The 22,947-nt window shown below is 42.4% G+C and overlaps 1 protein-coding gene across 2 annotated transcripts in view; it reads right to left on the reverse strand.

The window, feature by feature from the left end:
• Nucleotides 1–1,159: 1,159 nt before the first annotated feature.
• LOC122924322 (GAS2-like protein 1) overlaps nt 1,160–22,947 on the reverse strand; it is a 42,241-nt gene continuing 20,453 nt past the window's right edge. For both annotated transcript variants that reach the window (XM_044275289.1, XM_044275290.1), the window contains exons 5-6: nt 22,345–22,591; nt 1,160–3,679 (exon numbers count right to left, since the gene is read on the reverse strand). In XM_044275289.1, the coding sequence (XP_044131224.1) occupies nt 2,635–3,679; nt 22,345–22,591 (1,292 nt within the window). In that variant the 3' untranslated portion in view covers nt 1,160–2,634. The remainder of the gene's footprint in view (nt 3,680–22,344; nt 22,592–22,947) is intronic.

Genomic DNA, 22,947 nt, shown 5'->3' on the forward strand with positions numbered 1-22,947 from the left:
CCCTGATAGTTGACTTGTAACGTCTGTGTGACCACAAATGATTCTCATCCTCTGTAAGAAGATTTTCCATTCAATGATTATAGTCAGAGATCTTGAAAACAAAAGCTTTTTAGAAAATGGTGTCACTTTTCATTATAATATGAATAAACTTCACTCGCTGAACCTACAATAGCCTCTTATACTGGCTGATGATCAGGGCAATTATCAGGAGTGGGCGTTGGTGAGTACATGCGTTCTCGGTAATTGTCCCATATAAATGTGCTGCCAGACACGTGATGAACCAACAAATTTGTCAGCCAGAACGTCCTGTGACAAAGACAGGAGTGGATACCCCAGAAAGCAGAAGCGTTAGGCTACTTTCACACTCGCGTTTGGTGCGGATCAGTCTTGTAGCTGCACAGACAGATCTGCACCGATAATGCAAACGCTCGTATCCGTTCATAACGGATCCGTTTGCAAAATGGATCAGTCTTGATTTACATTGAAAGTCAATGGGGGACGGATCCTTTTTCAATTGCACCATATTGTGTCAGTGAAAAACGGATCAATTCCCATTGACTTACAATGTAAGTCAGGACGGATCCGTTCGGCTCCGCATCGTCAGGCGGACACATTTCAGTGACCACCTCAAAAGCGCAACGGAGACCAAACGCAGCCATATTGATGCATTCTGAACAGATCCTTATCCATTCAGAATGCATTGGGGCTGAACTGATCCGTTTTGGGCCGCTTGTGAGAGCCCTGAAACGGAGCTCACATGCGGAGCCAGAAACCCTGGTGTGAAAGTAGCCTTAGATGTTCCGAAACACCTTTCCTTCTTGTGCAATTGCTGCCTATTGAGCTGTGAACCTAGAATGATCACCACATGACCAAGGCAGATTTTTATTCTCTGGATGTAAACATTTTCAAGATCTCTTATTGAATAGGAACCTATGTTATGTACTTGGGAAACCTGTCCTGGTCATGTGGTGATCACACGTACGGTCACAGTTCAGCGAGTACTTGCTTAAGTTTCCATCAATAAATAAGCTTTATTTGCAGAAACTAGAATACATCTAAGGCTGACAACGGAGGATTATCCATTTTACATTGCAGCAAAGTATGTAAAATGGATGCAAACAGATGCCCTTCCGTTGGCATCCATGTTTTGGGTTAAACGTATTTGCTAAGTGGATGATAGAAAGGTGTTTTATATACTGTAAATGGTAATCTGCTGATCATTTCTGTGGGAAACGCAGTTGCTATATCATAAGACTGTTCCAATTAATTGAACAAGCCACTTTATATGTACGACTAATGTAAGGCTGGGTCCGCATTGCTTTTTTTTAGCCCTCTGGGATCTACATTTGAATACCCGAAAGCATCATTCAAATATATACCATGACATGTGCATTCACTTTAGTGAGACGGATGGTAAAGGATTTATCTTTGCACTCCATTGCACCTGTTTTTCCATTTGTCTTTCCGACAGGATGGCTTGGTAGACTGCTTATTATGTCTGGCAAAAAAAAGCCAGAAACTAAATGGACAGCAGGTCTGACAAAGTCCAAATATGCCTCCTTTAGACCATCGTCTTCACTGAACGGAGTACCTGCTGCAGCATACATTTGAATACCGCTTTTGGGTATTCAAATGTATACCCCCTGCAGAGAGCTAAAATGAAGTGTGAACACAGCGTCAACTATCAGACTAGAAACAGGTCTTCCTCTGGGAGGAGATTCAAACCCATAAGGGTATTTACCTTTAAGGCTGGAACCACACATGCAGCTTTGTGGCAGATTGTAGTGTTTTGAGCCAAAGCCAGAAGAGGGTCTAAAAAGAAGGATAAGCATAAAAAAGAAAAACTGCTCTTTGTATATTTTGTATCCAGACTTGTGTTTGGCTCATAAAACTGCATCAAAACCTGCACGGATGATTTCAGCCTAAGGGCCGTGTGCGGTCTGCAATGCACGGGCATCGGCTATGCGCCAGCTGTTTGCAGGTCCTATTTTTTTGTGGCGCAAAGGCACAGACCCAAATCCCACAGAAGCGTACCGTGGGCCTCTGCTCTGCATCTTGCGGTCCCATTCAAGGGCAAGGACGGCCTATGGTCGTGTACATGAGGCCTAACATGGATGAAAAAGGTATAAAACAGCCAATTTAACTGCCCTAATAAAAAAATAGTAATGATTGTAGCCCCATGACACAGTACTGCTCCAAAGTACTGTACCACATCTGAATATTGGACATGCTAATTCCAACATAGAAACCTATTCACTTTTTGAAACATTTTTTAGGGTTAAAGGGCACTAAAAACAAAAATAAAAATTTAAAATATATAAAAACTAAAGAGAGAATATAATAGACTTCTCCCACCGGGTAGGAAGCTGTAAGGTTGCAGTAGTAACAGGTTTTACACCCTTTCCCTGCCGTGCAAATGCTCATTATTGCTGTATCATAGCAGCCACCTGAAAATGCACATGCTGCGATATTACATACTGCTAATATAGGATTGTATAACCATTCATGTGCAGACTGTCATCCTTGGTATGGATTTATGACATGTCATGCTTGCTTTCAAGAGAATCCAGTACTGACTCATTACTAAAGCACAGTTTCATAGTTAAATCAGGGTAATAGTGATCCATACTCTGCTCAACCACATGAATTATCCGCTTGTACTCCAGAATCCGAGAAGAAAACCGCTTGTAGAGATCTCCAAGAACAACGGGTAGGTGCAGATTTAGGTGGAGAATTTGCAGTTCTGTAGTTAAGTGGAGTGGGTATGCGAGACGGTGATTTGTCTGGTTGTATGTCTGCTCGTGGCCGGATCTTTGGGCGCAGTTTAAGTTTATAGATAGAAGGGACTCTGTCTGGTCGTTTCACTGTTTTCTTAGGTCTCAACACCACTTCACTGGACTCTGCATCATCCTCAGGGACTACAGAGGCCTCCTCAGACTCAGACTGCTCCTGGAGATCTTCAACGGCAGGTGTGCAACTATCATCTGAGGAACTGGACAGGGCTGGAAGTCTCCTCCATGTAGATGTAGGAACTGTTGCAATATTCCCATCTGTATTCTGCTCCCGTCCTCCTCCAGTAATGTAGAAGTTGAGCGAGGATGAAGATGAACTAGATGAACAGTATGCAGAGTCTACAGCAGCTGGCTCATTGAAAGGTGGACTAAGTAACAAGGAAGCCCCCTGTGTTCCCCCAGTGTGCTCGTGTGCCCCCAGAATTCGCGAATTTTCCAAGAACTCTTTCTCGAGGCTGCAATAAATTTGTTGCTCCTGACGAACATCTAATGGCGCAGGTGCGTATCCTAACTGTCTCCGTGCATGAGATTTTGGAGGTTCTGTTTGAGTCCGATTGTTAGGGGGCTTAGAAGTCACAGGAGTTGACCATGAATGTTGTCCGCCCTTGTCCCGTGTAATAAGCAAAACAGTTTTCTTGTTAGCTGGAGGTCCTTGACTTCGAGCACGTCGACTAGGAGGGCCTGGGACTCGGCCACGTTCAGGCATGACAGGCTGAGATGCCTGTGATCGCTTTGACATAGGGCCTCTGTCCTGAGACTGACTGCGTGTTATAGAAGAGCGAAGCCCTGGTCTCAAAACATCAACAGATTTTCTGCCAGCAGGGGCACTTTGAACAGAGGAAGCAGAAGAGTCACTGTCACCAGAATACCGCCGGGGGCGAGGAGGCCTAGAACATAAAGTAGAGTATAATGATAACAAGGGACAAGTGCTAAAAGGCATAAGAAAAGAAGCAGGTATAGAATATGTATTAGGGTCCATTCACACGTCTATAGAATGGGAATGCATCCGTTACGCAAATTGCATGCGGATTTCCGGAGCGCACCCCCGATCTTCCAATCCGCGGCTCTGGAAAAAAATATTTTTGGCGGACATAAATAGGCAGTTCTATGGGTGTGCCGGCCGGGTTTAATGCGGATCCGCTATACACTACGGACGTGTGAATGGACCCTTACTGAAACGTAATAGAACGTGCACAAATAATCACACACACAGAGATAAGAAAGCGATTTAATGCTTGTGTGTATAACACAAACAATTAAAGGACATCTACCAGTATGATCAACCCTATTAAACCAGGCATATTGCCTGGTAGGGTCAATCATGCTGAATAAAATGATACCTGCTGCCAAGATATTACTTTTTACTGAGCCAACTCGGTGGAGATGAGAGAACACAGGTTTAACCGAGAGATTAATTTCTGTCAAAAGGGAGTAGGGAATGTACAGGGGTGTAGAGTTAGCACTGCTCCAAGCCCTACAGCCACCCCCTTGGTGCTCTAAATAAGTAATTTGCATACATCTAAAACCTAATATATATATTGGCAGCTGTTGCCCTATAGTATCATTTTACTCCGCATGATCAACCCGACTAGGCAATATGCCTGGTTTAAAAGTGTGGATCATGCTGACAGATGCTCTTTAAATCTGTCAAATACGCATGCAGTGTCACACTCCCAAACAACATGACCCTACAATATATAAACTACAGCAAAAGGTCCTTTAATCCAGCTCCTCAAAGACTGACACATTTGGATTAGTTTTCATCAGTGAACACCCTGTTATTGCAAAACCTAAAAAGACTGGAACCATCGCTACGTGGGGAAAAAAACAAGCACTCAACAAATTAATATTTTTGAGTTGAACACTTATTTTCACTATCAAGAGTGCAACCTATTAAATGGGCATTTCTTTAAAAATAAAATAAAATATGCAATATACTTTCTAAATTCCCCAATGTAGTTTCTAATGTAGTACTGCAGTCACAAGCTGTCAGATTTCTGTTTAGGTGCACAGACTGCAGAAGGATGCACCTAATCTATGAGAAGACTTGTGGGTGGGTGAAGGCTAGCTCCCATCTACAGTACTGCACGCAGAAAGTAGAGGAGTCTGTTTCATAATTCTTTCTTACTCATAAAGCAGCCCCAGTATCAGGGAGGACATTATAGAGAAGTACTATAGAGGAATACTATGAATAAAGCACTTGTGCTGACAGACTGTCTATACAATCTCTCTGTCTGTGTATATCTCTCCTGTCTAACTCGGCTCTTACTCACTCCCTGCTCCCCTCTCCATAGATTTGTATAAGATGATGTAATATGATCCTTCAGTGAGCTGGTCCTTCCTGAAATGTTTCCAGTGAAATTTCAAAGAGAAAAGCGTTTAGAAAACAGGAGGAGGTAAACCATCGGATATCAGGAGAACCAGACATTTCTGATAAGATATATTACAGAGTTTTTTATGGTCACTTGTACTATTGATTTATGCAAAGTGACCATTTAAAGGTGTATTACTATCCGAGACATGCCTGGCATACCAAAAGCCTCAAAGGGTTAAAAACAATTACAAATAATTAGGTTTACATTCTGATATTAATAGTGCTTAACTGCCTAAAAGAATCTTAAAAGTAACAAAGAATATTGGTTGAAGAAAAGAAGTTGAGAAAATCCAGCTCCACTTAAAAAGGAATAGACGTTTATTCAGCTTGCGGTTAAAAACTCATCCGAGGATACAAAATAACAGTCTTGTCTAAGCTTTTCGGGCTACTAGAAACAATTCCAGCCCTTCTTCATGACACAGAAAAACATTGAGAGTGAGACCTCTTATAGGGGAGGGTGCACCTGTGTTCACTAATGTTCCCACAGGCCTGTAACCGCCCCCAGAAAGAGGTACCACACCTTCAAGTTAACTCTTCATATGAAAATCAATTTAAAGAAAAAAAACGTAAATATATAACCATATGTATGCATAGAGAAAATATATGTGGCCAATAGCTATACACAAACTATGTCATACAAGGATGTACATATTCCTTTTTAAGTGGAGCTGGATTTTCTCAACTTCTTTTCTTCATTGCCGCCCGCACCTGACACGGGCTGTCCGTGCTCACAATTAAAGGAAGGGCAGGTGAGAGCTGCTACACTCCTCTTTTTCTATATAACTCACAGTCAGGATTGCTTGCACTCCCTGCCTCAGCTTCATTAAGCGGTTTTCCATAAGGGTGTTTTCTGCTATGGCACATGTGTCGCTGCGTCCCTTAGAGGACGATGAAGATAGATTACAGCGAATGAATGCTATCTATGATGCACCTAACAAATACATCCAGGAAAACATACAACTTATCATGTCGATGTCTTCACTTGAAAATCTGATGTCTAGAGAGCTCCGAACCTGGTGGGATCTTACTTCCTTAAAAAAATATACAGATAAAGGAATGATCCCTAGAGGGCTCAGACTAAAGAAAAAACCCACCACCATATATTCGGATACCTTTTTACAGGAATGGGAGAGCATCTTGTCAGAGTGTTCTCTGAAATTGATGGACTTGATCATTACTAATGAGAGTAAAGTTCTTGTGGAATACAGAGCAAACATTAAAAATACACAAGAAACCCTATGTACACAGATCGACAATCCTGAATTTATTAACCTGGATAACAAGCTAAAAGATGATCTTCTAAAAATGGAGGACGATCTTATTAAATTCAAGCAAAGGAAATTTAACCGCGATCTGCTTGACTATCAGTCTAATCAGGTGTACACATGGACAGACTCCAAACAGAATACACCTCGCTCAATCCTAAAAAATATGCGCAATAAAAAGAAAAGAAATAATCAACAAAGAGTTTCTTTCAGCTCAACAGATATGGATTCTGCCGATTCCGAACAGGATCTTCTCCTGTCATCGTCGCAAACCGCACAGAGTCAAGAGACTGTTTCACATAAAGTGGCTTCAAAAAACGGAGAGCAGGCCGAAAACATTGCAAACGGCCGATATCCGATAAGATACAAAAAGGACAGGATGAATTGGAAGTAATCAATCTATCTGCTTCCATATTGTCGGCGGATGATATTAGCATACTAAAAAGAGGCTTAACATTTTCTCCTACCTGCCATTTTGACCTATACAGGACGCTCTTGGATGTCAACAGGCTGGCTCGCGCCCTCACTCTCCGTCGGCATTTTCAGGTGGGTGGTAATGATGTTTGTGCTACGGAGGCTGGGGACGCTGATCACCCTGTTGCGTCCAATATTGATCCTATTGTATCTGCTGCTGCGTATACCTTATATAATAGGCATATGAGTTTTCTAGAGATGATGCATGTCTGTCAGTTACAGGAATCTAACACAGTTCTGGATGATCTGGATCTGTATAACAGGTCCATGAATTTTCATACAAAGAATCGGGACTTTTACCCGATTCAGTCCAGATCTCCAGCACTGGATAGATACCAGGATTTAGTGGAACGTGATCTAGTTTTGCTGCATGATCAGATCAATCTTGACTCTGGAGGTTGTAGTAACATTTCTAAAAAAGAAAAAGAGGCACTCCGGGATCTTAAAACAAGAGCTGATGTTGTCATCAAACAATCTGATAAGGGGGGAGGGGTTGTCGTGCTGGACAGTGGTCTATATAGAACCCTGATTGAATCCATGCTTAGTGATACATCAGTGTATGTCACTCTTAGCGACAATCCCCTCCCCTCCTTTCAGAAGGAACTCAGGGTTATTCTGGATTTAGGAATCCAATCAGGCTTCCTAACTAATAAAGAATCAGAGTATATTTATACCATGTCCCCAATTATTCCAGTGTTTCATGCACTCCCAAAAACACACAAAAATGTTTTTCCACCTCCTCTTAGGCCCATTGTAGCGGGCATTGGCTCCTTTTCGGAGAGAATGTCACAATGGGTTGATTCTATACTCCAGCCACTTATTCCATTAATACCGGGTTATCTCAGGGACACCACGTCTGTTTTGCAAACAATTGATAATATGGAATGGTCCTCAAATTGTGTTTGGATCACAGCAGACGTGGTGTCCCTGTATACCAATATCCCCCATGAACTGGCTATTAAATCATTAACCTGGTTTCTACAAACCTATGGCAACATTACTGCAGGAATATGTCCTGATGGTGGTGGACTTCCTCCTCAGGCGCAATTTTTTCATGTTCAATAATAAATTTTATCTTCAGATATCGGGGGTGTCGATGGGGGCCAAATTCTCTCCCTCCATTGCAAACATTTTTATGGCATGGTGGGAGAGGTGTTTTCTCTTCATCGACACCCACCCTTTTTGGCACCACATCAGGTGGTATGGCCGTTACATTGATGACCTGATCCTGATTTGGACGGGTGATGTGGCGGCCATACCTTCCTTTTGTGGTTACATCAATTCGTGTGTGGAGACCATCTCCTTTAGTGTCCATCATGACACACTGGAGGTGGCTTTTTTGGATTTGCGCCTGAGGGGGGACCCCGCCACCAGTCAGATATCTACCTGCACATATAGGAAACCTATGGCAGGCAATACTACATTATATGCAACATCATGTCATCCAAAACATGTAACTGCCAATATACCCAGGGGGGAAATAATCCGTGCAAGAAGAAATTGCACGGATAAAAACAGCTTTATGGAGGAGGCTGGATATATCTCCGACAGACTGGGCAAAAGAGGCTATAGTGCAAAACACATAAAAGATGCCATAGCTCAGGTCTCCACTATAGAAAGGGGATCCCTCCTGTACTCTAAACAGCAAGATCCATTGCAAAGGGAGGTTCCACCTCTTGATATAGACACCAATAGTAAAGACAAAAACAGAAATAAAAACTGCAATATCAAGGACAAGGACACAAGGAATAATTTGTTTGTGACCCAATATAGTACAGAGTACCAACAGATCTGCCATATTATAAAAAAACACTTTCCTGTCCTGTCTTATGATGGTCAATGGACTGACATAGTTGCAGATGGGGTTAAATGTGCAGCTAGAAGGGCACCCACAATTGCAAACTATGTCAGTCCTAGTCTATATCAAGAGGAGAAAAAGTCGCAACCTGTGTGGCTTAGGACCAAGGGGAGTTATAAGTGTGGACACCACAGATGCATTTGCTGCACACACATGATTAAATCCAAGACCTTTTCCTCAACAGTAAATAACAGAGTTTTTCCTATGAAAGCGTATCTCAACTGCAATACAACCCATGCTGTCTATTTGATCACTTGCACTAAATGTAAACTGCAATACGTGGGTTGCACTATTAATGCTATAAAATCTAGAATACGCAAACACATCTCTGATGTGCCCCATCATGGCAGTCGCAATGTGTCTGCAGCTAGTCTGCATTTTGCTGTCTGCCATGATGGGGACACATCAGACATGGTAGTACAAGGTATAGAAAAGGTTTTTCTACCTAAGCGTGGAGGAGATTATAGAAGGAAACTATTAAATAGAGAATCCTTCTGGATTTTTTCGCTGAACACACGTCAACCTGAGGGGCTCAATAAACGTCTAGATCTGATCATGCAGCAATAACTCACATACCAGGGATCTGATATGTGAACTCCTCTTTTTTCTGGAAGTATTACGGTACTCAATTCTCTGATAATGTGATCTCCATTATATTCCATTATATTCTGGCATAATACTGTTACATATTCAGTTTATATTTCATGTATCCATTATATATGTACATCCTTGTATGACATAGTTTGTGTATAGCTATTGGCCACATATATTTTCTCTATGCATACATATGGTTATATATTTACGTTTTTTTCTTTAAATTGATTTTCATATGAAGAGTTAACTTGAAGGTGTGGTACCTCTTTCTGGGGGCGGTTACAGGCCTGTGGGAACATTAGTGAACACAGGTGCACCCTCCCCTATAAGAGGTCTCACTCTCAATGTTTTTCTGTGTCATGAAGAAGGGCTGGAATTGTTTCTAGTAGCCCGAAAAGCTTAGACAAGACTGTTATTTTGTATCCTCGGATGAGTTTTTAACCGCAAGCTGAATAAACGTCTATTCCTTTCTAAGTGGAGCTGGATTTTCTCAACTTCTTTTCTTCATTGCCGCCCGCACCTGACACGGGCTGTCCGCGCTCACAATTAAAGGAAGGGCAGGTGAGAGCTGCTACACTCCTCTTTTTCTAAAGAATATTGGTTGTATCAAACAAGATTTTATATACATGGGCTGCATACCGTGTACCTAGGTAAAACAGGCTCTTAAGTAGGCACTTAAAATAGGGTCGACCCACATGGTTGGGCAAATAACCCTGTTGCACGTCCAAAAAACCAAGATCCACAAGAATCCACCACACACAGGGGAATTGGGGGAACACTCAATGTGGGAGATTGAAAAACCACAAACACTGCATAAATTTCACAGCAGCGAACACAGCCTGTGCCAATATAGGAACGCTCCTGCTTATCGTGCTGTGTGAGTTAGGGTTGGGCAATATCAAAAATATTCCCGCAATAACAATATTAAGAAATTTATTGCAATAACAATATATATCATGATAAATACCAATCCAACAAAGACATTATACTGTGGGGGCTAAAAGGAGACATCATACTGTATGGGGGCAAAAAGGAGACATCCTACTGTATGGGGCTTATACTCTCCATGGGAATCGTGACCTGTGTATTCCCCTTGGGCCTAGTACACCCCACACCTCTTGCATCCACATCTATGTGCACTATACTGAGAAATAACTTGTGGGATAGCGGTCGGACATCAGTAGATCATGTATTTATGCCACTGCCATAACACAACTGCTAGTGCTGCACTCCCTCTACAGTAAGCTCTCTCTTCAGCCTAACAAAGAGTATCTTCTTCAGGGAAACTACAAACTACAAGTCCCAGCTAAACCCTCCAGTAGAGCCGTGTTTCCCAACCAGTGTCCCTCCAGCTGTTGCAAAACTACAACTCCCAGCATGCCTGGACAGCCTTTGGCTGTGCGGGCATGCTGGGAGTTGTAGTTTTGCAACAGCTGGAGGCACACTGGTTGGGAAACACTGCAGTAGAGCCTCATACCAGGGAGCAAACAGACTTGCCCAGTTGTAATTTACTATGCTTCTCATACACCAATGCTGAGGAAATAGGAGCGGGAGGGCGCTATATGCTCCAGTGCGCTTCTCCCATATGACACCACTTTCTTGTCACAAGCTGAGGAGACTTCAGCATCTACTGTTAGCCTAGTGCGTTGCAGGATGTGTAGTTCATAAGGCTCACCAAAGGGCACATACTCAGATAATGCCACTGCTTTATGGAGTGTATTGGCTCCCGTTTTAGAAGCGGTCAGCGCTTTTCAACCGCCCCTATGATGCCATTAAAATGTCACAGTATTTAAGAAAACAGTGATATCGCTGTTTTTTTATATTGCGATATATTGTGGATACCAGTGTATCACCCAACACTAGTGTGAGTGCACATTACCAGGAGCTAGAGGGAACACAAACATGTATCACTGGTGGTAAGTAAGCCTGACCACTGCGGAGAGTGTGTGGCTAGCAGGGCCTTTAACACTAGTATGGTCATACTGGCCACCAGGAGTACACTGCATTTAACAGATATACCCATCCCTCCAGGAATGTGAAGCACGGGAGACCCAATCCGGGAGTAAGTAAACAAAGTAACATACCCCTAGATGGATGTCGTCCTAGTGTGCTAAATTAATCCCCGGAGGACACTAAATAGTACCGTATATAAAGTAACTGGAGGACCCTAAGGCAGTAGAAATATCCTCAGTAACCAATCTGGACAAACTGTGTCCATAACCAGTAAATCAGAGCCAGTAAATACTTACAGATATAGGTAAAGCCATGGGAGGAATCAAGTGGATATAGCAGTAGAGTCAATTAAAACATATACATATAATACAAGTACCAGAGAGTGGGACATATTGTATAAAGGAGGGAAATGAGCAGCGCAGGAGGAAAAACCTCCTCCACACACACCCATTTATTTATTTTTGATAGAACCAAAAAGTAGAATTTGGAGAGGGTATCTATACTGTGTATATGGCACCCAGTAATACTCTGTCATAGGAAACAAGGGAATGATAATCAGACCATTGAGACCCTTTTGCTTGACTGTCTGTAGCCAAAAGATCCATTGAGCATAATTTTGCAGTAATTTCCTATCCAAAGTCCCACCTGTGGGATGCTGATGCACCTGCTTGACACCCTGAAATTTCAATGTAGATACTAGTCCATCACGTTCGTCACAGACATGGCAGGCTATAGTGGTGTCCGCACGTCTCCTTATGTCGCTAATATATGTACTCCCTTTTTGTTTTCCTGATGTACTAGCCCCCACAGACACAAGTGACCAGATATACTACTCTAATGGCTTTGTTTATGAATGATCTGTTTTTGTGGGCGACGTCTTTGGTGGAGCTCCTGAAGCCCCACCAAAGACGCCAGATAAGTTCACTAGCGAAGCAAGAACCACAACGAAATATGCCAACCGTCCTATTCACTAGTCATGTGGTACTGAATGACCACCTGCCATGTGGCCGATGTCAGGATCAGTTTTGAGGATCCCGCAATGTGTCCAAGACCACCTTAATTTCCCGGTGGACAGAATCAAACATGCCGACCGATAATGCGTACAGTCTCATCCTACTCAGTTCTCATCTTAGGGTTAAGAAGACTTTCCCTCTTACAACAAAGTGTGTTGATAGGCTGATTTCAAGAACTCATGTGGGTATCCCTGTTGTATAAACTTATTTTTTAAGTCTCCCGCAGCCGCTATGAAGTCAGACATCTCTGAGCAGTTGCAGCACACTCTCAGATATTGGCATTTGGGGGCATAGGATGACAACTCTCCCAGCGCAACAGGCTGTTTGTGGCATTACTTTTACAAAACATTCTAGCAGTTAGTCTGCCCGTCCCAAACTTATGGCCCAGTCGCACGACCGTATTTTTATGTACACATCTTTTCCACAATTTTGAGGATTGGATGCGGACCCAATAAATTTCAAAGATGCGGACAGCACACTGTGTGATATTTTGTGTGAGGCTACGGATGCCAGAGACAACTGGCCTGTCCCTTGATAGATGTACGTCTTTGTGTATCTTGGCAGGCTATACAATACTGCCATCACTGGATGGGTTGGGAGCAAGAAAGCTAGTTCTTTCATCTTCTCCGACCTTCTAAAGAATGGCACTCAGCTGCTCAAAAATACGATAACAGGAATCGTTACTGAGACGGTGCTGGCACATTTCTACAATGTTCCCCACCCTTGTCTGAGGGTTTAACAATGCAGGTGTTCCCACTCCAGTGACTGTAGACCCCTTGATCCCTCCTCAGTAAGATTAGGTTTGATGAGGAAATGATGATCAATAGATCAAGAGAGAGCCTGTTTCACATAAGTACAGGCCATGCAGTGTTTTAAATCTTAGTTGATACAATAATTATTCTTTTACTTTTAATGGTCTTTCAGGCAGTTAGGCATATCACAAGTCTGCATGACGACTTGCCTTACCAGACTGCCACTGATTGAGAGAATGGGATGCTCTTCTCCCCAGTTTGCACTTCAGAAAGTGTGCCTCACCATGTGAGATGTTGAAACAGGTTTCCCTACACCCATAATGTACAATAAAGAAAGCTAAATGCACGCATGGCCAGCTCTCCATTCAATCTACTCCTTTCTGGAGTGCCGCATAGGGATCAGAAGACCACCATTCTGCCAATATATGTGGGTCCTAGAGATAGATCTCACACTATGGGGGAGATCTATCAAGGCTCGCAGATCCAATCCGCCCTGCGGTGGGCGTGAGATGCGCCTTAACAAGTCAGGCGCATCTTTGCCCCGCCATGCCTCAGAAGCTACAAGCTGGCATAGACCTCAGCCATAACTTCTGCCACTTTCTGGAGAAAGTTATACTAAGTGCGGCAGCGGCGCAAAGCCACGGCCCCTTTTCTCTGCGCTTCTGAAAAGTGCAGAGAAGCTCAAAATCACAAATTATGGTGCACACATGAAGTTCACCATAATACGAGACTTTAATGCCCTAATAAGTGTCCCTGTATGTGCCACTTCTTTTCTCTCTGACATTTAAAATATATGAGCAGCCACTAGGCACAAACAAGCATGTCTGACCAGATGGTTGGGGGCCACAGGTTGTGCACCCCTGCTTTGCAGGAACAGAGGCTCTTTTGTGATGGTCTCTGCTCCCAAGCAGAGGACCCCACGTTATCACATTTATATGCTCTGTGGCATTTAGAAAGGAGTTGTCAAAAGCAGACAACTCATTTTAAATGATTTTTCTTTTTCTTATCTTCTGAATTAAAGGAATTTTGCAGTATGTAGTAGAAAGCAAAAAACTGGGCATACAATTAAAGCAAGATATACCATGTTATCATTACTATGACTTGAAAGAACTGGTACGACCACTAAACCTAAAATAAAGAAAAGTCCTCACAAAATAAATAACTGTAGTGAATCTCAGATCTGTTTCTTCTATTTGTTGTACATGAATATGTACAGAACAAGGAGTTTATTTAAATATAGATCGTGACATGGAAAACTAAAAACAACATCATAAAAAAATTCTTTAAAAATGTTTTTTAAATAAATCATTTTTATTTATTACCTAAATAAAAGTAAGCACTTAGTAATAGAAGGCATAGTCAGACAATCAGATTCTTGAGTATACAGAATATACAATGAGAAAACATTACATTGGCTTCAGTAGACAGCATCGTTCATGTAGGTGTAAGAGATCAATCTTGGGGACTAAAAATACATATAGTCTTAAATCAGTTTACTTCACATACTCAAAATAAAAAAGAACGATTCAATGCAATAGGGAAAACTACAACTATAGGGGGAGACAATATAGGGGGTTTCACCCAGTCACCATACACAACACCCCTATAGATGGGGTGACGTGGACAGGAAGTGGACGAAATAACCCCAATTTTCAATCAGCTTTTGACCCTCTGGGCATCTATATACTGTTTCCAGGGTAACCACAGTTTGAGAAAGCGGTCATGCCTCATAGCCGTCCAACCCTCCATTCTGTATATTTAGTTAATTTTGTCGAACCATTGCTCCGTAAAAGGAGTATCAGTGCTAAGCCAATATAGGGGATCAGCAGATGAGTAGGCAAGTTGGACTTAGCTGGGAACCACGTCTCATTAGGCAGCCAGAGCAAAACTGATTCTGGGGTCAGTTTAACATGTGACGCACACAATTGATTGATTTCGCCCTCTACCATTTTCCAGAACCCGAGAGGGCACTTCCAAAAGATATGAATGAGGGAGCCAGGTCCCTGTTTGCACCTCCAGCAACTGTCACTTTGAGACAGTCCAGCTATGAATATTTTTTTCGGGTAATTGTACCACCTAGTTAAAACTTTGAAAGCGTTTTCCTGTATGCGCACACATTTGGAAAATCCAAATGATTTGAGCATTATCCTGACTAATTCTGCATCTGTAAAAAACCTGTTCAGTTCCTTTTCCCAACTCGCAATAAATGCAGGTTTTTTCAAGGAGGCTTTCGATAATAAGGAGTGGTATAGGAAGGAGATCCACCTAGGACGCTTAGCTTGTGGATTTAACGCCTTTCCCAACCAGGTTGGGTCTCTAGGCGTACCGCTCTGGGGTATGATCCTCCTAAGGGAGCATGTTTAAAAAAATATGTTTGACATAAAAAACGTGATTTAAATAATAGGTCATCATTTTATATAACAAGACCCATCTTCTGTGTAATTATTGCATGCAAGCAAGTTTTCAGAATACTCACCAGGGGCACACAAGTCTATCACTTCTAGGATATAGCATCTTATTTTATTTTCATGTCAAAGAAATATTACAGAGGTATACATTTGCATACAAGTGGCAATATGAAATCCCTTTATAGGACTGTGCACTATGCTTAAAAGAGAACCTGTCAAATTGCACAATGAGGTTTGAGCTGCAGACAGAATGTGCTGAGGAGATTGATGCATCGTTTTGTGGGAATAGATTAAGTATAACTTTTATGGGAATAGTATTGCAATAAAGTAGAGTAATAAAAAGGAGCGGCACTGCTAAATGTCTCACTATAGTTGATGGCTCTCCATGCACTCTGTCATATATACAGCAATGTGGTGCTCAGTCCATTCATGTAGACATTTAAAATCCCAAACGAATAGATAGAAAAAAGCAGAAGGCACTCACCGTTGTAAAGTTCATTCCTTTATTCTTGGCATCATGCTGAATACAAGCCAAATACATACATCAGGTCAGTAGCCCGAGGAAGCGCAGTAGAGCAAAACGCCCGTCGCCATTTAGCGTCCTGTGTAGGAAGAGTCCGCCCCAGCCCTGATGTATGTATTCGGCTTGTATTTAGCATGATGCCAAGAATAAAGGAACAAACTTTACAGCGGTGAGTGCCGTCTGCTTTTTTCTATCTATTCGTTTGGGATTTTATGGGAATAGATTCAGTATTTCATTCCTTTGAGCTCTTGCTCATTCTGGGCTGTGAAGTCTAGGAGGCGGTCCTATCAGTGATTGACAGCTGTCTCCGTACACACAGTCATATCAGGAAAACTGTCACTGATAGGACCGAGTCCTTGACTTCACAGCCCAGAATGAGAAGAGAGTTAAATGAATACAACACAGGTTTTACTGAACCTGAAACAATCCAATCAACTCAGCTCCTCCTGCTCTATAACCTGCTGCCGGCAGCTTACATTGCAATTTCATGGTGCCAGGTTCCCATTAAAGTTTCTGAAAGAGCCGCCACTATAAGTCAATTTCATTAACTGCATTTTAGTACACTTTTTGGCTCGAGCCTTTCGGTGAATAATGAACTATACAGTGGTAAAGTCAGGAGGCAGTATGTGATCTGCTTGACTGCCAGTGACCTTGCTGTTTAATGTCAGCTGATTTTCCTTAAGACTCTTTAGCTAACAAAGGACACTGTGTCTACTCTCTTGAAATCAGATTGTTGTTAACGTAGGTCCTTTTGAGAATCCTGCATTATTTGGTAAAAGTGCCTTCATACTTGGGTATTTATATTCTATGAGAGGATTTATTAGTCTCTGGAACAATACAGGTAGGTCAGAAGAAACACGGTCTTGCTACAGAACTCCCATTGCGTGCTGCCGTAGGACGTCCTCGAAGTGATACTTACTCACCGAAATTTTCATTTCCTGGAGTCCATAGGCAGCACACAATGGGTTAACTCGAGTGACCCCCCTACTCAAAGCAGAAGACATGTTAATCAGCAATATTAATTAAATATGCAAACAATCACTTTGGCCCATCTTGGTGCCTATAAAGGGTTGCACACAAGACAAGACCATGTATTATCTGCAGCAATAACATACATTTATTAAGGGAGGGAAGTTGTGCTGCCTACAGACTCCAGGAAATGAAAATTTCGGTGAGTAAATTTTATCACTTCGAGGACGTCCTACGGCAGCACACAATAGGAGTTCTGTAGCAATAGGAAAAAAATAAAATGGAGGGAGGGTTATACACAAACTGCTTCTCGATCACTCTTTTGCCAAAAGGCTGACCCCTCTAGTGCATAGACGTTCAGTCTGTAGTATTTTACAAACGTAGAGGCTGAGGACCATGAGGCAGCTTTACAAATTAGATCCACTGGAATTTGTGCCAATTCTGCCCATGAGGTTGACGTGGAGCGCGTAGAGTGTGCTTTTAGAGGAAAAGGAGCATCCCAACCATCCAGATGATATGCATCCGAGATTACATTTTTATTCCACCTGGACAGTGAAGCTTTTGGAGGAAGAGGTTTTCGTCCCTTCTGAATTCTTGTGATGCTTCAATATAAAAGAGGACCGCTCTTCTTACGCTCAGCAAATGTAGAGACTGTTCTTGAGAGTATTCAGGATTATATCTTAATATTGGTTGAACTATTTCTTGATTCAGATTAATTGCAGAATTAACTTTAGGTAGAAAACCTGGGGGGAATCTAAGAACTAGGCGGTCAGAGAGATATCCGAGATCAAGCTCTCTGGAGGATAAGGCTTGCAGTTCTCCCACTCTTTTCGCAGAATAATAGCAACAAGAAAGAGTTTTAAAAGGATATATATATTTTAGAGGCAGTTTCCAGAGGTTCAAAGGGTGGCAAGGTAAGTTGCTTAAGAACGATTGCCAAGTCCCACGTGGGAACTGGAGGATGAAATACTGGTCTTAGGTTCTTAATTGCTTTAAAAAACCTATGTACCACATTTTGTTTGGTCATTCTTCCACTTAGGTGAGCATTAATGGCTGTGAAGTGAACCTTTATTGTGTAAAACACCGCTGAAAAGTTGTCCGACTGAACTAGTACATCTTTCTAAAGGAGGGTAGACTGGAAATGACGCAATGTCAACTTGATGCCCAGTTCTTTCTTCCCAGGACCACTTGCCTTGAGACCATTCCCCTCCTACATGGGCACCCCAGCCCCAATTTGATGCATCCGAAGTGAGAACCACTGTTGATTGAGCTGTCAGAGATCTCCCCTTTTTCAGCCGAGGAATATTCAGCCACCACTTTAGATCTACTTTTGTGGATGGGTAAATTAAGAGGAATCTGTCTGATTAGAGAGGATTCTTGTCCCAGAAGTCCAAAATATTTGTTTGTAGATGACGAAAATTATCTCTCGCCCAGGGAACTCAGTCTATCGCTGAGGTTAGAGACCCCAGTACCTTCATCGCTGTCCTGATGGACACCAGGGAGTTCTTCACCAGATGGTGGACTCCTTGGACAATCTTCAGAATTCCGTCGTCTGATACAGTGATCGGCATTCGTCTGGTGTCGATGATGAATCCCAGAAACTGAAGAGGATTGGATGGATTGAGACTCGATTTCTCCAAGTTGATCAGAAAATCGTGCATGGCAAGCATCTCCAGAGTCACCTGTAGGTGAAGCTTCAATTGTTGCTCTGAGGAGGCTATGACTAACCAGTCGTTCAAGTATGGGACAACGAATATCCCCTGTAATCTGAGTGCCGCTGTAAGAACCACGATCACCTTCGTAAACACACGTGGGGCTACTGAGATTCCAAAAGGGAAGGCACGTAAACTGAAGGTGAAGAACATGAGAGGGTATCTGTATTGCTATTCTTAGAAACTTCCTGTGGGCTGGAACGACTGGTATATGGGATAGGAGTCTCTCAAGTCTATTGTTGACATAAAATAGTCTTCTTGCAGGAATGCTGTAACGGAGTTGATGTTCTCCATTCTGAACTTTTTCTTTATTAAATATCTGTTTAAATAAGTAAGATTTATCACTAAGCGCCATTTGTCTCCTGTTTTCATGACTGCAAAAATATGTGAGTAGACGCCCCTTCCTTTTTCTGCAGGAGGAATGGGTTCTAGGTCGTTTTTAGCTATAAAAATTCTTCTAATAGTTGCAGAAGAATTGGATTTCCTCCTCTGACAAAAAAAAAAAACGGTCTTTGGGTACTTGTGTCAGTTCCAAAGAATAACCTCTGTTTATCATAGAGAACACCCAAGAGTCTGATGACAAAGACCAAACATCAGAAGAAGCTGATAATCTGCCACCAACTGGAGGGATTGATGATCTTGCGTCGTAGTGATCTTTTTATTGTCTGGTTTCCGTCTGAACTGGTTCCTTTCAGTAAATCTTACTCTAAACTTCTGAGATCTTTTGCTTTAGCCACAAAAAAGTTTAGTTGTTGGTATCTTAGCCTGTGGAAATGATATACCCTTGTCTTCATTTAGGTTCTTCAGTATGTCTTCCAGCAGTTGACCAAACAGTGAAGCTGGCAGAAAGGGCAAAGCACAGAAGTGATACTTCGATGGTACATCTCCGGACCACTGTTTGATCCACAACGCTCTTATGGCTGCTGTTGAGAGAACCATGGATCCGGCGGAGAACTTCAGCGCATCCACTTGAGAATCACATAGAAAATCTGCTGCAGATTTCATGATAGAAAGATTCTCCAAAATGTATTCTCTAGGAACCCATTCTTGTAGATCATTTGTCAGTTGACTAAGCCAGATCCTTAGGGCTCTTGCTACTGGAGCTGAGGACAAGGCAATAAGGAGATGAGGTTGCGGCCATATAATCTCTCTTTAAAAAGGAGTCAGCCTTTCTGTCTAAAGGCTCTTTAAGCACATAGAAATCCTGAGAAGGGAACACAGCTCTTTAAGAGAGCCTGGCGACTGCCAAATCTACCTTAGGCTGTGCTTTCCAACTGGAGATTTCTTTTGGGTCTAGTCTGTAAATTGCTTTAAACCTTGGGCTTTGATCCGCTCTTTTATCTGGTTTTAGCCACTCACTCTCTAGGCACTCTTTGAGCACAGGATTAGAAGGGAAGTATTTGCCCTTAGTTGCTCTTTTTTAGATTTATTTTCTGTGTTCTTTTCCGATTTCACAGTCTGTTTAACTGCTTTCATGAGAGAGGAGACTATCACTATGGAACAGGTACAGATCCTCAGAGGCCCTTATAGATGAATCGTCTGAAGATATACCTTCCTCAGCGCTGTCAGAATCAGAGGCAGTCTGTACAACTTGTGGTGTCATTTCTCTGTGCACTCTTTTAGCTTTCTTAGCCGCGTGCACTGGAAGCAGATTCCGCAATGTCTCAGTAATCTGAGACTTGAACCAGTCCATAAATGAAGAGGCCTGGGTTTAAAAAGCTGAAGATATATTAGCTTGGTTGGCAGTTCAGACATATGCTCCCTTTAATATCATCAGGTAAGGGCTGCTGGCAGGTTGAACACACTCTGTCTGGACTTGCATTTCCTCTTATGGAAATTCATTCTCTTGCACTAAAGGAATCTGCTGCCCGGCAGAGCGGACGCCGACTGAGCGCGCGCTGCAATTTAAAATATTTATGCCTGTAATCTCGCGAGAGCCAAGGCGTCAGCATGGCTGGTCTCGCTCTACTACACAGAACACCGAGTGGGCGGGTGCACTAGAGTAACTCTAACCAGACCTCTTCATCACCCACTGAAACCTCGCAACCGAAAGCACCAGCTCACAGAAGGCAGGGTAGGAGACCAGAGGTTTCACCTGAGGAACAAACACACTGCTTGTGTCAGTCATATGCATTTAGGACATGTTTTGGCTGAGGGACAAGAGCACCTCTTGTATACCAGCATGCTTTACATAAAGTTTTGCCCTGCCATGAGGGACTAGCGACACCGCTAGTATACAGGAGACCTAAATCCATGTCACTGCTTGAGGAGAAGAAAAAATAAAAACAAACACATTGTCTTGTCTTGTGTGCAACCCTTTATAGGCACCAAAAGGGGATGGGCCAAAGTGATTGATGGTTTGCATATTTAATTAATATTGTTGATTAACATGTCTTCTGCTTTGAGTAAGGGGTCAATCGAGTTAACCCATTGTGTGCTGCCGTAGGACGTCCAGGAAGTAAGGGATCTTACACATGGATGAATCCAGCACAGTTCTTTTATAATCTATCCAATCTAGCCATCCATCTAAACAATGCCATCCATCGTATTACCACCAGCCAGTTGTGGTTTAGGTTTCCGCTGTTGTACAGTCTTTACACAATCTGATCATTTAGGGTAATCCCAGGCTGTTGCTTTCTTTGAGGAAGTTACTCTGCTATAACCTTTTCTGATACAATATACTGAATACTCAGTAAAAGTACCTATAACTTTCTACTGAAACTTTTAACATCATCTGCCCATCATATAAATGCATGCAGTGCACGTTTACATCGAGACAAATAGTTGGCGGAGTTAACTTTCTGCTGATAACGGCATGAGAAAAAAATAAAAAAAATAAACATGGATTTGTCCGTTTTATTTTCCATCATGGTAGTGGTGCAGCTTTTGTCTACCACATGACTGCTACCTGTACATGTGAGCAGGAATCTGTCACAAGTGTTATGTTGATCTACGGGCAGTATGACCTGGTTCCAGATCCCCTTGGCAAAACCCTGGGTCAGTCTTGTATTGAACAGTGCTGGAGCTGTTCAATGCACAGCATGCACCAGTGAGTCCTTATAGTCATGAGGTTCCTCCTCCCTTTCTGATCAACATATTTTCTATCTATAGCAATCAGCGGTAGGGGACTTAGGACACCATAAAGTAAGTTAAAGATTCCCTTTAAGCAGCACTCATCAGCAAGATCTTCCCCTGGTAGGGTTGATTCTGCCGATTAAAAAGATAGGCATCTTGTGAAAATTGGTTACAGCTATTCAAAGAAAAGATTAAAAAAATAAAAAAGGTCTCTAGGAACACTGCAATTGATTTTCACAAGACAGGTATTTTAATCTGCAGAATCAACCCTACCAGGCAGTATGCCTTTTGCCATGACAACTGGACATGTTCCATTTATATCTGCTTACCTAGTGTTGATGGCCTGCCAAATGCTAAGCTTATCTAGACTGAATAACCTCAATACTCCAGATGTCCCAAGCCACATATCAATATTCATGTCACATAGCTGGGTGAGTTCACATCTTACTGTAAACCTGACGATCAAAGTTCACCTTTCTTTGTTTCTTGGAATTTAACCATGGTAATTACATTTAATGGGCAGCATTCACTATTGCTCAAATTTGCACAATGAATGGCAAGCGAAAGAGTAATGCCACATACCTGAAGGAGTTAATTCCGGGCATTCCTGGGAGCTCCTTCTGAGGCAACGTTGTCTTGGAGGTGCTGTTCAGAGAGGACACTGGGCCCGGAATGGATCGCCGCGGAGTGTTAGCCTCTGGGTTCTTAATAATTCTGGGCAAGCCCTCTGAATAACGTCCCCGGGAGGGGCTGGAAGTTCGGGTAGGAGGAAGGTTAGCTCCACGTTGCGGGGAAAATGTTATGGGGCGAGATGTTGGAGCTCGATGGGCTGTAGATGGGGATGAGAGTTAATGAGATGACCAATTTATTAACAAATTATGACACTGAATAAAATCACAATTAACAGTTCACCAACAGTCAAACAGTCCAGAAAACGAATGGGGTTATCCCACAAATGAAACCCATCACCTTTGCATAGATTATTAATACCTTTGTGGGAAAACCCCTTAAAAGTAAAGCTTAGTTTCCACTGACATTTCTTCTAGAGTATGAGGCTGACATTCAGATTACTGTGTGATCTGGTAGTTCTCCCTTCAGCACACAGTACATGGTATTTTTGTTGTTCGGTTTGGTTAATATAACATAAGCGCTAAACTATATCACAGAATGAGAGACTGATATTAT

This window comes from Bufo gargarizans, chromosome 1, assembly GCF_014858855.1.
Source record: "Bufo gargarizans isolate SCDJY-AF-19 chromosome 1, ASM1485885v1, whole genome shotgun sequence".
Classification (NCBI taxonomy): Eukaryota; Metazoa; Chordata; class Amphibia; order Anura; family Bufonidae; genus Bufo; species Bufo gargarizans.